We start from the raw sequence: 15,363 nt of genomic DNA, 5'->3' as shown, positions 1-15,363 counted from the left end.
CGGGAACCCCTTCACGAATTGGCTTGCATTGGCCAATAGGGATCGCAACCAAGCCGTCAAGGGTCTTCCCGCCCCTCTCCTTAGGCGAACCAATGGAAAACAAGTCCTTTAGGAGGGTCCCGCCCTGGTCCGAGAGACGCGAACCAATGGGAAACGGCATCTGAGCGGTGGCGCGGCGGCTGTGGGTGGAGTCATCCCCCGGGCCTGGACGGTGGCCTGGCTGGGTCAGCTCCCGACTAGTGGCCCAGGGCATGGCTGTGTGGGTCAGGGGAGGTCGCTTTGGCTTTCGCGGGTGCCTAGGCGCTAGCAAGCTGCTATGTCCCCGTTTTCAGAGTCGCGGGCCTCAGGGCGTGGAAGACGGGGACAGGTGAGTGTCGGGCTGGTTGGGTAACTCGAACACCTGCAGAGAGCATCGTGATGTCGTCACCTTGGGTACGTCAACATGACGTCCCCAGTGTACTGACGTCACCGTGAGCAACGTGGAAGCCAGGATTTCTTTGCCAGATTTTAATGCAGCCCAGCTGTCATCAGTCAGGGCAGGCCATGGCCCTTGTGGGCCAGGAGGACCCACAGTCGGATTTTGACCTGTCTCCAAAGCAGTTTATACAGACACACTGGCATTATCTCGAGGTGGCACTCATCATGTGCTCTGAAATTTGCACCGCTCCCCAAGACCACCCCAGCCTCAGAACCTGTAAAATACCACGAATTAATAATGGGTTAATATATTTTATAGGTTCAGTAATATAACTTTTGAATAACCATATAATGTCACATTTTAATTTTGAGCTATGTAAATTTTTTATTTTTTTAGTTGTTGATAGACCTTTCTTTATTTTATTTATTTATACGCGGTGCTGAGAAACGAACTCAGTACTTCACACATGCCAGGCAAGTGCGCTACTGCTAAGCCCCAGCCCCAACCCCAAGCTATCTAAGTTTTATGTTGCTATTTGAAAATGTTAGTTTGGGGGAATCCTAGGGATGTAAATCAGTAGTAGAACATTTGCCTAGTATGCATGAGGACCTGGGTTTAGTCTCCAGCACTGCCAATAAGACTGAGGGGCTGTAGCTCAGTGGTAGAGTGCTTACCTAGCGTGCATGAGGCACTTCGTTCGATCCTCAGCACCATATAAATATAAAATAAAGATATTGTGTCCACCTAAAACTAAAAAATAAATTCTTAAAAATAAAAGGCTGTTGTTCTAAAAAAAAAAAAAAGTGAAAATGCTTATTTTCAAATCCTGTTTTAGTAATACTTCATTTCTGAGTGTACCTGAAGCCTTGTGGAATGGAAGTGGCCCAGTTTTCTTTCCCTCCAGGAGGCCCTGACTTAGTGGTAGAAAGTAAGAGTTTGGGGAGGGTAGAGGGAACAGTTTGGGCCCTGGAGTAGGACAGTCTTGGAGGTGAATCCCAAGCTCTGCCTCTTCCCTCTCAGGAAAATGAGTCTCACTGTGAGCTACAGTTTCCTCAACAGTAAAATGAAGGTAACAGGTCGTGTCTACCTTTGGGGTTACTGGAGGATTTCAGGAGAAATCCAGGAGAGAATGCCCAAAATCCACTGTGGTACAGGAGCTATGGGGGGGATTAGTCAATCAGTTCTTTCATCAGATATTCATTGAACATCTCCATTCCATTGAGCAATGCATTACATCAGCTACTCTCCAGACACCTGTGGGCAAGGTACAGAGCTGGTTCACAAAGGACTTGAAGTAGAAGGAATAGGGGGGACAGAGGTCAACAAGATATTGCCACCCAAAAGGTGGGGTGGGGGTAAGGGCTACTGCTGAGGTTGCAGGCAGAAAGCTGGGACCCACAGAGGTGCCCCTCTGTGTAAGATCTCTCACTCATGACCTCTTGGTGTCTGTTTCTCATTAGGCTACAGCCTCCATCGAAGAGCCCCAAGACCCCCAAGATTTACACCAAGACAGGAGACAAAGGTAGGGTGAGGACCGGTGAAAAATGCAACAAAAGACATCCAGCTGACCTCATTTCAAAGTTCTTCTAACTTCTTTGTAGCCATTAAAAAGTATGTGGCGGGGGCTGGGGATGTGGCTCAAGCGGTAGCGCGCTCGCCTGGCATGCGTGTGGCCCGGGTTCGATCCTCAGCACCACATACCAACAAAGATGTTGTGTCCGTCTGCCAAAAACTAAAAAATAAATATTAAAAGTTCTCGCTCTCTCTCTCTAAAAAAAAAAAAAAAAAAAAAAAAATTATGTGACAGGCTGGGTGCTGTGGCGTATGCCTATAATCCCAGCAGCTCAGGAGGCTGAGGCAGGAGGATCATGAGTTCAAAGCCAGCCTCAGCAACTTATCGAGGCCCTAAGCAACTCAGCGAGACCCTGTCTCTAAATAAAATCACAAAAAGGGCTGGGGTTGTGGCTCAGTAGTTAAGTGTCCCTGGGTTTAATTCCCAGTTTAAAAAAAATTATGTGACAGATCTGAATCATATCAAAAATGTGATGTGAAATGAAAACCCCCAAGGTATGTCAAGTGATGAAAAGATGTTTGGGGTTGGGGAGAGGCAGACAGCTCAGTGGCAGATCTACCTAGGTTTGGAAAAAATATGCCTATCAGAATGATACCATTTCCTGAAGTTTAAAACCTTGCAGATCACATTGTTTTTTGGATCTGTACTTAAAAGTATACACATATACCTAGGATATTCTTAACGCCATTGAACTATAGACTAAAAGAAAGACCAAAATGGTGAACTTGATGTTAAGCATGTATTACCACCACCAAAACAAAAAGAAACGTACCCAGGGATGACAAGGGTCAGGTGGTAGTGTCAATGACTGCCAGCCAAGGACCTCCAGGGACCACCAGCAGTGAGATACAGGGGCAGTTGGCTCCTTAGCAGGAAGGAGGTGGCCCAGCATGGGACTCTGAGACGACTCCATAAAAGAATGGTGGAGGGGCGGGGCTGGGGCTCAGAGGCAGAGCACTTGCCTGGCACGGGGAGGCACTGGGCTCGATCCTCAGCACCACATTAAAACACTAAATTAATAAAGTAAAGGTATTGTCCATCTACAGCTCAACGTATATGGGTATATATGTACATACCTATTTACATATAAATATATTTTTTAAGGAGGGTGTGGAAAGGACTCATAGGGCTGGGCTTGTGATAGGTGGCGCCGGGGAGGGTTCAGGGAAGTGGGGCTCTGCTCTGGATGGGACGCTGTCGGAAAGCAGGGCTGATTACGTCATTGGGTATTTTAATTTTCCCTAGAAGGTGGGAGAGAGGAAGAGGGGATACAGATGCAGCGATCACTCACAACAGGAAAGCAGGTGTTTGGTATTTTCATATTGTGGAATTGCTCAGCTGTCGCCTCTTTCGTTTTGGTCCTGATCTGTCACAGTCTTGGTGGACCATCCGATAGCATTCTGTGAAGTCATTTGTGTTCAGCAGAGCAGCCAACCTGCCTATGAGTGCCAGGCCAGTGTTGCCAGGCAGGGACCGTGACCCAGGCAGGAACCATGACCCAGGCAGGGACCATGACCCAGGCAGGGACCATGGCCAGGCAGAGAACCATGGCCCAGGCAGAGGTGCAGGGGACTTTGATTTCCTGTGAGATACAGTGATGATGGACATGTAATATGTCTGAAATGGTTTTCGTCTTAACAGGCTGCTTAGTACATGCTTTTAAAGTTTAGAAGCATACCAGGGAGGAAGTGAGCCTTGCTGTCACCCTGGGAGTGATGGCTGAAAGTGGTGGCAGGGCTCTTCTAGGGCACTAGTCAAGTTTTGTCCTTGAACTGGATGCTGATCACAGAGGTATATTTAGTTAATAGCAATTCATGAACTTGTGCACTTCTGGTTTCGGTTCTTTTCTTTCTTCTTTATTTATTTGTTTGTTTATTTAGGTACCGGGGATTGAACCTGGGGTGCTTTATCACTGAACTGTATTCCAGCCCTTTTTATTTTATTTTTTTTATTTTGGGTCAGGGTCTTGCTAAGTTGCTTAGGGCCTCACTAAGTTGCTGAACTTGGCCTTGAACCTGCTATCCTCCTACCTCAGCCTCCTGGGATTACAGGAGATTGCTGGGATTACAGGCATGCGCCTCCACACCTGGGTCAGCGTTTTTCTTTCTTTTTTCAAAAATTTTTTTTAGACATTGATGGACCTTTATTTTATTCATTTATTTATATGCGGAGCTGAGAATCGAACCCAGGGCCTCACACAAGCTAGGCAAGCGCTCTACCCCTGAGCCACTACCCCAGCCCCTGGGTCAGCGTTTTTCTGTGTCTCTTGAACTTCATTTTGAACACCTTCGGGCTGGTGGTGAGGTTCAGTGGTAGAGCACGTGTGCACAGACCCTGGGTTTGATCCCCACCACTGCAACAAACACACAAACAGAACCCAGCAAGTGGGGGGGCCTTAATTTGGGCGGCTGTATGTTTTTTCCACAGGGTTTTCTAGCACCTTCACAGGAGAAAGGAGACCCAAAGATGACCAGGTCTTTGAAGCCGTGGGAACTACGGATGAATTAAGTTCAGCCATTGGGTAAGGGAGGTGGGACTGGCCCTGAGGTCGGGTCTGAATGGGGGAGAGTGAAGGCCACGACCGTGGAAGTGCCTGCACTTGAGCCTGCCTGAGCTGGGCGCGTAGGCTGGTCCGCCCCTCCAGGTGCCGGGCTGCAGACACCCTCCTTCCTGGCCCTGCTTGCTCCTGCTTGTCTCGCTGGTCACCGTGTGCAGCTGCCCTTCCCTCCATCCCTGCCTGGATCCCTCACTGCTCAGGTGAGCGCTGCACCACTGAGCTGTGTCTCTGAAGAGACAGAGACAAGTTAGTCTGATGGGCGGTGTGCCAAGTGCCATCCCGTTCGTGAGCGATAATTGTGAAACAGCCAGTGTTTAGAAGGTTGACGTGAAGAATTAGTGGGGATCCGCCAGGCCACGCTGTCCCCCAAACCTCAGAGCTTAGAAACCAAAGTTATATTTCCGGCTCGTACCTCAAGCCCATGCCATGGGTTGGCTGTCTCTGCTCCACGTGGCCTTGACTAGGGGACCCAGGAGGGCAGGACAGCATCTGCCTGAGACCCTACCAGTCATGGGGGCAGAGGGAAGAGGAGTCCTGGTGAAGCTCACACTGAGTCTTAGACGTCCCGGAGCCATTCCTGGGCATATGCCTGGCATGGGTGGGCTGGGAGGGGCAGCACCTGCTGAGAGTCAGAGCACAGCCCCCCACGCTCAAGGGCTGGTTTCCAGATCTGACATGGCTCTGTGGTGATAGGGGCACGGGAACCAGGCAGACCTGGGTTCAAATTTAGTACCACTGCCAGGTAGCTGTGTGACTTCAGTCAGACCCCTGGCCTCTCTGAGCCTATTACTGCTCTGTCAAATGGTTGTAGTGATCGTACCCATCTCACTGTGTACTTATGCGATTAAGTGAGATAATTCCATGTTTCCTCCCTAGGACAGTGCCCTGCTTAGCAGTTATCATTATCATGATAACTTATGTGTTCACGGCTACCATTTCTCAGCCATGTGCAGACGAGGTGAGATTTTCAAGGCAGATAACGTCAGGGGTGATAGTCTTCCAGCAAGGCAGAGAAGGCAAAACCCTGTCTGCGGGGCTGGGGAGACAGGGTGAAGTGGGCACAGTGGAGGCAGGATGGGTGCTAACATTGGCCATTCAGAATTAGCAAATGACCTGGGTGCAGTGGCCCATGCCTGTCATCCCAGGGGCTCAGGAGGCTGAGGCAGGAGGACTGTGAGTTCAAAGCCAGCCTCAGCAACTTAGCAAGGCCCTGAGCATCTCAGGGAGACCCTGTCTCTAAATAAAATGCAAAATAGGGCTAGGGGTGTGGCTCAGTGGTCGAGTGCCCTGGGTTCAATCCCTGGTATGTTAAAAAAAAAAAATTAGCCAATCAGTGAGCAGCATCTTCCAACCGATGTGGGGCAAGAGGTAGTCTAGAACCCTGACAAAGTCTGGGGTCCTTTGTCAGATATTGACCGGGCACCTCCGTGTGTCAGACACTGCAAACAGCCTCAGCCCTGCCTCCAGGAGGCCACAGACACCAACGGGGCGCTGCCTGCGGTGGGACGTGGCAGGGGACCAGCACCGGAGGAGCCCTTCTGGCAGCCATCTCCTCGCACTGGCGGTGCTGGCCGAATTCTGCGCCCATTTCATGCTGATTGGCGGTGGCTGGGCAGGCGCGCGGGTCATTTTTGTTCTCCTTTTGTATCATTGTCCACCTCCTCTTTCCTTTCTGTACCTGGGCAGCGGGCCTTTTGACTGGTGACCAGCTCCCTGGTTTCCTGGATTTCTGGGGTCCAGCCCGTGGGAGGTGGCAGCAGGAGGCTGGAGAGGGGTGCAGGGGTCTGAGGGCACGCAGGAGCCTGCGCTCCAGCTGGGTGGCGCCTGGTGGCCCTGGGCTCCTGCCTCTCTCGCTGCCTGGAATCCAGCACTCTGCAGGGTGGGGGCCCCTCCCCGTCCCCTGCCCCTTCAGGCCCCCCTCCTGCTGTCTCTGGCATGATCACCAGTTCCCGGAACCGCTCACGCCTCTGAGCCCCTGCCTTCCCGCCTCTCCTCCTCCCAGTGCACCCCGGTCCCCTCCAGGACGCTGAGGGGTACAAGAGAGCGGGGTGCAGAGGAGGCCAGGGGCAGCATCTTGACCAGCAACTGGGCAGTCCCCCCATCCCACCTCCCTCAGCCCCCAGAGCCCCCCTCCAGCTGCCCTGGAAGCCCTCCTGCGCCCTGGCTGAGGCCAGCTGAGCCTCCCTCACCTCCCTCCACACTGACCTCGGCCTGCAGCTTCCCATTTGGTAGTATGGTCCCCAACTAAAGTCCCCCCACTGCTGCACAGGCCTGTGTCACCTTCTGTTCCTCACCAAGTCCCCAGGACTCTGCCAGGGCAGGTGCTCAAAAGGGAACCACTGGGAAAAGGAGTGTGAGAAGAGGCAAGGACGCTCCTGGTGTCAGCAGGGGACACGGCCCTGGGCTGTGGCTGAACCAGTGGATGGCCTCCACCTGGGACGTTGGCTCAGCCCTGCCCTAGAGCCACATCCTTTCTGTTTGTCTCCTCACAGGTTTGCTATGGAATTAATTGAAGAAAAGGGCCACACGTTTGCCGAAGAGCTTCAGAAAGTAAGTGCCGTCCTCTCGCCCCAGGTCGGGGCAGCCCGGCGGCCATGACTGAGTCCTCCTCTGCTCCTGCTCCCCTTTCATGCCTCTGGGGCCGGTCACTCCTGTCTGCATGCCTCGGTTTCCCCATCTGTGAAAAGGGGACATGTGGAGATGACTCTCCTCCTCGGGCAGGACAGAGGACAGAGGGCAGCAGCCTCCCCGGCTGCAGCTCTGCCCCAGGGGCATTTGGCAATGCTCAGAGGCATTTGTGATGCCACATCTGGGGGGGCCGCAGCTGGCATCTGTTGGGACAGACCAGGAGCGCAGCTCAGTATCCTACGGTGCACCCGTCTGTTCCCTCCACAAAGGGTGACCCAGTCCCAAAAGGCAGTAACCCTCAGGCTGAGAAACCCGCGATGAAGTGCCACAGCTTGGGGACACCCTGCAGCAGTGAGCCCAGCTGGGCCTGCTCACTAGCATTTCTGAATGTTCCTTAAGAAGGAGCGGGTCGCGTGGGGTGGCACATGACTGTGACCCAGATAGCCTGGAGGCTAAGGTAGGAGGATCACAAATTTGAGGCCAGCCTGAGCAACTTAGTGAGACCCTGTCTCAAAATTAATTGGTAGGGGGACAGGGTAGGGGTCCAACTCAGTAATAGAGAACCCCTGAGTTTAATCCCCAGTCCCTTGAAGAGGAGAGTTGGGGTCTCTGACTCCCAGAGTGAATGTCAAACACAGAGATGGGGACAGCAGCTCCAGGTGTGCCCAAGGTTTCCATCTACATGTGCCCTGAGGGTAAACAGCCCAGGCATGGGCTCCAGGGAGCAGATAGGCCTCCTGCTCCAGAGGCCCCGCGGGCCTAGCTGACCATCTCTGCAGCATCCTGTACACATTGGGCTGCAGCGGCCCAACCAGTCAGGAAACCAGAGCGGTCAGCCAGAGAGGAGCAGCAGCTCTCACAAGGACACAGGCGCACGGGAGACAAGGACAGAGCCAGAAGGTTCCTCTTGATCTCCACGGGGGTGCTCCCTGCTCACCGCTGGACACCGGGCCTTGTCCTTCCACAGACTCTGAAACAGCCTCACAGGTCCCCTCCACAGGGCTAGTGGCCCACCACGAGGTCACGTGCGGGTTCTGAAGTCTCACACTCTGTGGCCAGGTGGCACCCCTGCGTGTGGCTCTGTCACTTCTGGCCAGCCTCACGAGTACGTCTTCCCTCTCCTCTTCTCCCCAGATCCAGTGTGTGCTGCAGGAGGTCGGCTCCGCCCTGGCCACCCCACGCTCCTCGGCCAGGGAGGCCCACTTAAGTAACTCTCCCACTTGCCCGGAGGGCGGGGGTCTCTTGGGAGCCCAGGGCCACAACAGTCGGCCATGGAGCCCCGTGGCCCCCAGAGGGAGGTTGTTCCTGAGGGTGGCTACAGTCTGAGGCCAGGCAGGCGGAAGGGACTCGGGGTGTTGCTTTGAGGGCCAAGGCGTCATAGCTGTTCCTCCTGCTCCGCGACCCTCAGGACACACAGCCTTCGAGGCGGGGCCCACCCTGGAGCTGGAGCAGTGGATCGACAAGTACTCCCGCCAGCTGCCCCCGCTCACGGCCTTCATCCTGCCAGTAGGTGTTGGGGGGCCGCCACCCAGTGGGGGGGGACTGCGGACCAGGGGTACTGAGAAAAGACGGGCCTTTCCACGTCCCCCTCAGTAGCCTTTAATAGCGACAGAAGCTGTCCTGCAGCCCCAGGCCCCTCCAGTCCTCTCTGAACCCTCCCCAGCCCTGTGCCCGATGGAGGTGGGTCTCCAGGGGTGCTCAGTAGAGCCCCCCAGGCCAAATATCGCCCAGCCAACACCCACTTTCTCCTTTCAGTCGGGAGGCAAGAGTAGCTCTGCTCTGCATTTCTGTCGGGCCGTGTGCCGCCGAGCTGAGAGACGGTAAGCGGTAAGATCCGCAGCTGAGAGATGGTAAGGGCCCCCCCCACCTGGCTGAGAGTGTGAGCCCAGGGAGGCAGGCGTGGCGTCCTGTCCAGAGGCAGCTCTGCTCCTGGAGACTTTGTCAGCGGGCCAGGGCAGGCCAGCCCTGAGCCCCGTCCTCAGAGCCCACCTGCGAGGGGAGACAGGCAGAGAAACCCAGGGCTCACTCCCCGTGGGCCAGAGGGGCCTGCCTTTCTCCTGAGAGCAAGAAGAAGCCAGTGGCGGGGCCCGGCTACTTGAAAGAGTGGCGTAAAGGACTCCTTGAGCTCATAGAGAGGAGGGTGTGGGGGCTGCCTGGCTGCGGGGGCCCTGGGTAGAAGTGGTCATAGCCCAGCCACCAGCTGCCGGGGCCTTTCCCCCACTCAGAATGGAAAGCCACCAACAGCCTTTTCAAGGACTTGGAAGTGCCCAATCACACCCCTCCTCAGCCCGGCTGCCACCCACCTGGAGAACAGAAAGACAGGTCCCCCGGGTACAAGCACCTGTGGGCCAGGCGCTCTGCTCATAATCTCATGGGTTCCTCATTAGAGCCCTGAGATACATGGCAGCCCCTCTTTATAGGAGCCAGGAAATGGGCTTAGAGAGGTGACATCATGACTAGGGTCACCCAGTGTCCCTGCAGAGTGCAGAGTGTAGTTGAGCCCAGGTCTGTCCAGCCAAACCCTGAGCTCTCCATGACCCCACTCCACAAAAGCTTTGTCCTTCGTGAAAGGCTCTTGGTCCAAGACAGGCAAAGGGATCCTGGGAACAGAAAGTTTTAGTTTCAAAAGCAAAAAATATGCTAGGCCCAGGGGCACATACCCGTCATCCCAGGGACTCGGGGGGCACATACCTGTCATCCCAGGGACTCGGGGGGCACATACCTGTCATCCCAGGGACTTGGGAGGCTGAGGCAGGAGAATGGTCAGCTCCACGCCAGCCTGGGCAACTTAGGAGGACCCTGTCTCCTAGTTAATTAATTAATTAAAAGGGCTGGGGATGTAGTTCAGCATTGAAGTCCCCTTGAGTTCAATCCCAAGCACAGAAGAAATTAATTAAAAATAAAAGTTAAATAAAGGGTTGGGGATTTGACACCCCTGGGTTCAATCCTTATAAGTATTGAACAAAAATAAAAAAGCAAAAAATGTCATTTGTTCAAAGTCACGTACATCAGTAGAGCTCATAGCAGCAAGAAGTCAGAAACCGCCCAGAGGCCCAGCGAGGGGAGGGCTGAGCAGATGGCAGGTCCCAGAGGCAGGCGGCCACTGCTGTAGCCATGAGCAGCCGACCATCGGGGGCGGGGGGGACAGTGGCTGGGACACTTCTGGTAAAGAACCTCCATGCTGAGTGGGAGGCGCTCCCCCGGGGCAGGCTGGACCCACTTCCTGCCTGGACCATCAGCCAGTTGTGTGACCTTAGATGGGGGCAAGAACCCCGAGACTGGGTCTGGGGACAGTGCCACCCAGCAAGGGTCCTGCAGCAGCAGCAATATGTATGAGGGTCCTGGCAGGGCCCTGCACCTTCTCAGTGCTTAGCAGATTGCAGGCCACTGTCTGAAATGTCCACACAGACTGGCGTGGACCCTGGGAACTCAGAATCGTGGAGAACCGGGAGCTTGGTTGGCTTCGGTCTTTTCTTTCCCATGAAGTTGCTCCAAGCCGTAGTTTAAACTGGCAGCCCCTTGGGGATTAAGGGTTAGCTTTCCCCTTGGAAGGCTGGGGTGGCTACTCCATCCTACCCAGTTAGGGGCCCAGACCTGGGCCCTGTCACCCCAAAACCAGTGCACTGGGATGCGGGGCAGCTATCCCACCAACCTCTGCTCTGTGCTCCATCCCTCCTTGGCCAGGCCCTATCTGATGTGTCCAAGGAAAGGGGATTGAATGACCTATTAAGCCCACCAGGGACGGGGACAGTTTCCACCTCTGGTGCTGGCGAAGTTTGTACAGACTGAAGTCGACCAGGGCCATCTGGGAAGAGCTGTTTGGGAGAGGCTCCAGGTCCCTGGGTGTGCTGGGTCCTGCAGCATGGCGTGACTGTGTTTTCTCTTCTCAGCGTGGTGCCTCTTGTCCAGATGGGAGAGACGGATGCCAATGTGGCCAAGTTCTTAAACAGGTACTTGCGCAGGGTGGGGGCGGGTCTCTGCTCTGACTCTAGGCACGTTTGTGGGACAGCACCCCAGTGGTTTGGGTCTGCGGAGCCCTGCAGGGGCCGTGCTCACTCGCCCACCCCTCTGCTCATGTTTGTGGGTGTCTGCTGCATGCCAGGCACGGTGCCAGTGTTGGGAGCAGCTGCGGAGGAGACAGACATTGTCCCTGTCCTTGGTGACGTTGAGATCTGGTTGGAAGAGACCACTGTAAAAAATAGCGGAAACCAATAAGCACAGAGGGACAGGCTGGAAGCAAGCGGCTCCTGGAGGCCAGGTGGTCAGGGGAGTCCTCACGAGGCATCTGACAGTGACCCCCAGGGAGACCAGCCAGTCTCCCTTCCCAGAGACACTCCAGGGCAGCAGAGAGGCAGGCCCAGCCAAGCTCGGGAGCCCTGGTGCAGGACCCAGTGACCCAGGGAGGACTCCCTCTGCCTCAGCAGCCTGAAGCCTGCTCCACTGGATTCGCTGAGTGGCATGAGCATGGGCGAGGCCAGAGCCCAGGGCAGCACCCCAGAAGCTGTCCCAGCCGTGCTGTGAGTGACGGCATAGCAGGCGTGGCTCCTGACACTGGACTCCCCTCTCACTGGGTCGTGGCCTGGGCTCGGGTGGCTCCTGACCAGCTCCTTCCTCCTGGGAGGCGCAGACCCCCGACCAGCAGCTCCATTCCACCTTTGCAGACCCCCCACCCCCCGAGCCCCTAAGGTCTGCAGTGGCATGTGGCCAGGCAGCTCCTCCCCGGGCAGATGCTGCGGAGCCAACAAGAAACAGCACGTCACTGCCTCCAGGAGTTATAGGAGGGGGCAGTACCCAGAGCAGTCTCCCCTACTGTCCCCAGAGAGCCAGCAGTGGGCCACCAGGAGTGGGGGGCGGGCCCAGGGGCTGGGCATGGTCAGGGAGGTTCTGTGGCGCTGACCTCAGGGAGGGGGAGGGCTTGGTGTGGCAGCGGCTGACGGGGACAGCCTAGATGGACCCGAGGAAGCACCTCACGGCAGGCATGGTGACCCGTCCTGCATGCTCTCCATCAGTTTCCCTGCAAAAGGCCCCCTGCCCCGAGGCCACCACTGCTCGGGCAAAGGAAGGAGAGAGAGTGACTGTGCCCTGGTCACTAGAACACTCCAGGCCAGTGCTTCCCAGGACATCATGGTTCTGGAGACACCTTCAGTTGTCACAGCTGGGTGTTGGGGTGCTACTAGCATCTAATGGGTAGAGACTGAGGCTGCTGATGCCCTACGATGCCTAGGACCACCTGACCTTAAGGAATGATCCAGAATGTCCTACTACCAAGGTCAAGAACCCTCCCTTCTCAAAGTGTGGTGTTGCTGACCAGGACTCCACCTGCAGAATCCCCCTCCAGAATGGGGATCTGCATGTCACACGGTCCCCGGGTGATCCGTGCACCCTCCAGTTTGGGAAGTAGCAGTCCTGGTTCCTCAAAGTGCACGAACCAACCCAAAGGGTGGTTCAGAGTTCCCGCCCGTGGGGTCAGGGCAGGTCAACAGCAGGACTGGCAGGAACTGCCCCACCCTGGTACCAAAGTTGGGCCCCTGGCTGTCACAGAAGCTGACCTCAGTGCCACCCGTCTGACCCAAGAGGGCTGGGCACATGCCGTCCCCACACACAGTGCTCCCGGGGCTTCGTGGCTCCTCCTGGTAGGCCGCAGAGGAAGGCCCATCAGCACTGACCCCGTTTCTCTTCCTCTCTGCTCCTCTGTCCCCGCAGACTCAGCGACTACCTCTTCACGGTGGCCAGATACGCAGCCATGAAGGAGGGGAACCAGGAGAAGATATACAGGAGGACGGCCCATCGGACAGAGACCCAGGCTCCTTGAAATGCCACCTCGGGGGTTGTGGGTCCCTGTGGTGACGGGCAGCTTGCTCTCCAGTGTCCTGGTTCCTGAGGAGCTCGTCATGAGGTCTTTGCCTCGCAGCCCCTGCCACCTCCCTCGAAGGACCACAGCCCCTGAGATTTCTGCCCCTGCATCCCCAGGGCGTCCTGGGTCTCAGAAAGGTCAAGGACAGCCGCAAAGAGGAGGGGCCACGTGGGAAAAAGAATAAAAGTGGGGAGGCTTGAGCCACGTGTGTGCGGGTGTGAGGGGGACAGGGAGCGGGGACAGCGAGCGCTGCCGGGCCAGCCTCCCGCTCCAGCTGCGGTTGTCAAGGATCTGCAGTGGCACCAGAGGCCCTTGGAAGTGTAATCATGATTTACCTGCGCCAACGGGGCTTTAAATGTCACATTTATAAAGGGGACAGCAGGCTGGATTTGGAAGTTTAGTTCACCTCTGAGCCACCCATCACTGCCACCGTGTGGGGGAAGGACAGCTGCAAATTGACAGGTGGCTTCAGAAACGCCACCCTCCGTGAACTGAGTGTGGGGTGCAGCTCAGAGACCCTCCATAGTGGGGAGGAGGCCCTGGGGGAGCGATGCCGCATCACAGAGACGCCCCTTCCTGCCAGGGGCCGAGTGCCAAGGGCGAGGTGGCACCGTTCAGCTTAAGGACACAAGACCTTCAGGCCGGGCCAGCCCAAGGCCAGGGAGACTTTGAGGCCTGCTCTGCGCTCTGAGATCCGTTCCAGGCCGGGTGTCATCGCGTGTGTCACCGCTCCCCTCCTGCTATGAGATGACATCGCCAGTGCCAGCTGTGTCCTCAGGAAGAGGGATATTTATGAAGGGGAGAGGCAGCCGTGAGAACCTGAGGATGTCACGCTGCTTATCGCAGGAAGTGACTTCCAGAAGGGCAGGAGTGGCCAGGCCGAGGTGCCTGGTGAGCTGGTCCCGCAACCGGTCCTTCCTCAAGCTCCTGCTGAGGCCCGGGCGGCTGGTCACTCCAGCAAGTGGGCAACATGGCTGCCAGCTGCAGGCACACGTCCACCTCCCCCACCCTCTGCTCACTTTGCCAGTGAGGCAGGTGCATTGGGCGCTGCTGGGTCCCTCTGGCTGACGGGGTGCCCCTCTGGAGCCTTGGGCAGAGAGTGAGGTCCAGGTGCCCAGGAGCGAGAAACACTCTCTCCAGGAGGCGGCCACGTCCAGTGCCACCCCACCCCCTGGTTAGAATGGGCTGTGCAGAGGTGGGTGCCGGCTGTGCCAACAAGACTGGAAGCTGGAAGCGCCCCCAACTGCTGTGCCACCTGCACGCCCAGACGGGGAGCAGGGCTCCGAGAGCCTGCGGCCATCACAGCGCTGCCCACAGCGCCAGATCCACCAGGAAGGGGCACGCTGTACTTGATGAAGCAACAACCCACGCTGCTGGCCAGGGTGAAGGACCAAGGAGTTCCCAGGGCCTAGGACGCTCTGGAATAATGACATGGAAACGAGGGATTTCGCCAGACACCCACAGGGGGGTCTTACCTCAGGTTCCCAGGCCCCGCCTCTGGCCCCATCTTCCCTTCCATCAGCAGACCTTTCCCTGGGAGACCAGCCAGGGACACGCAGGCAGTTCAGTCTGTGTCCCCAGCCCAGGGGGAGCAGCAGGCTGGCTTGGGTGACCCAGAGAGTGGGCTGTTTGAAAGCGGGCGGGCCTTCCAAAGCCACGGAGGAGCCCCTGCAGAAGGAAAAATGTATCCCACTGAGTACACTCATCAAAATAGCCTCCCAGATTTCAAATCAAGTGGGAAAAGTTAGTAAACGTTCATAGTCGAGACATCTAGCCCGGGTTTCCCAACGTGTTAGCGCACAATCGGCAACCTTGGCTTGCCGCCACTTCACAGGGTAGCAGGGGGTTGTGACACAGCAGCTTGTTTTATTTAGAATGGCAGTACCCACGGGGCATGGTGGTGCACGTCTGTCATCCCAGCGGCTCTGGAGGTCGAGCAGGAGGATCTCGAGTTCAAAGCCAGCGTCAGCAATTTACTGAGGTCGTAGGCAATTTAGTGAGACCCTGTCTCTAAATAAAGAAGGTCTGAGGATGTGGCTCAGTGGTCAAGCTTGCCTTCATCCTCCAGCCCAAAGTCAAGTCAGACGGCAATACCAGAGGTATCGGGGGTTTCCGTATATTTTGAAATCTGGACCTCACTCTCTGCCCAAGGCTCCAGAGGGGCACCCCGTCAGCCAGAGGGACCCAGTGGAGCCCAATGCACCTGCCTCGCTGGCAAAAATAATCAGGAGGGTGGGGAGGAGGAAGAGCAAGGGATGGGCAGCAAGGGTGGCACACACGTAGTCCCCGCAACTCGGGAAGCAGAGGGAGAAAGGCAAGTTCAAGGCCAGCCT

General features: G+C 56.2%; 1 protein-coding gene across 1 annotated transcript; it reads left to right on the top strand.

Annotated features, from left to right (window-relative positions):
- Window positions 1–198: 198 nt before the first annotated feature.
- Mmab (metabolism of cobalamin associated B) lies at window positions 199–15,067 on the top strand. The gene is made up of 9 exons (XM_026409202.2): window positions 199–367; window positions 1,879–1,940; window positions 4,419–4,512; window positions 7,041–7,098; window positions 8,311–8,383; window positions 8,585–8,682; window positions 8,932–8,996; window positions 11,067–11,126; window positions 12,880–15,067. Exons 1-9 carry the CDS (start codon window positions 252–254, stop codon window positions 12,986–12,988), a joined length of 735 nt encoding a protein of 244 aa, XP_026264987.1. The 5' UTR covers window positions 199–251; the 3' UTR covers window positions 12,989–15,067.
- Window positions 15,068–15,363: the final 296 nt, after the last annotated feature.

Source organism: Urocitellus parryii, chromosome 3 (assembly GCF_045843805.1).
Source record: "Urocitellus parryii isolate mUroPar1 chromosome 3, mUroPar1.hap1, whole genome shotgun sequence".
Lineage (NCBI taxonomy): Eukaryota > Metazoa > Chordata > Mammalia > Rodentia > Sciuridae > Urocitellus > Urocitellus parryii.
Note: the sequence above shows the minus strand (reverse complement) of the source record. Positions and strands in the feature narration are given on the sequence as shown.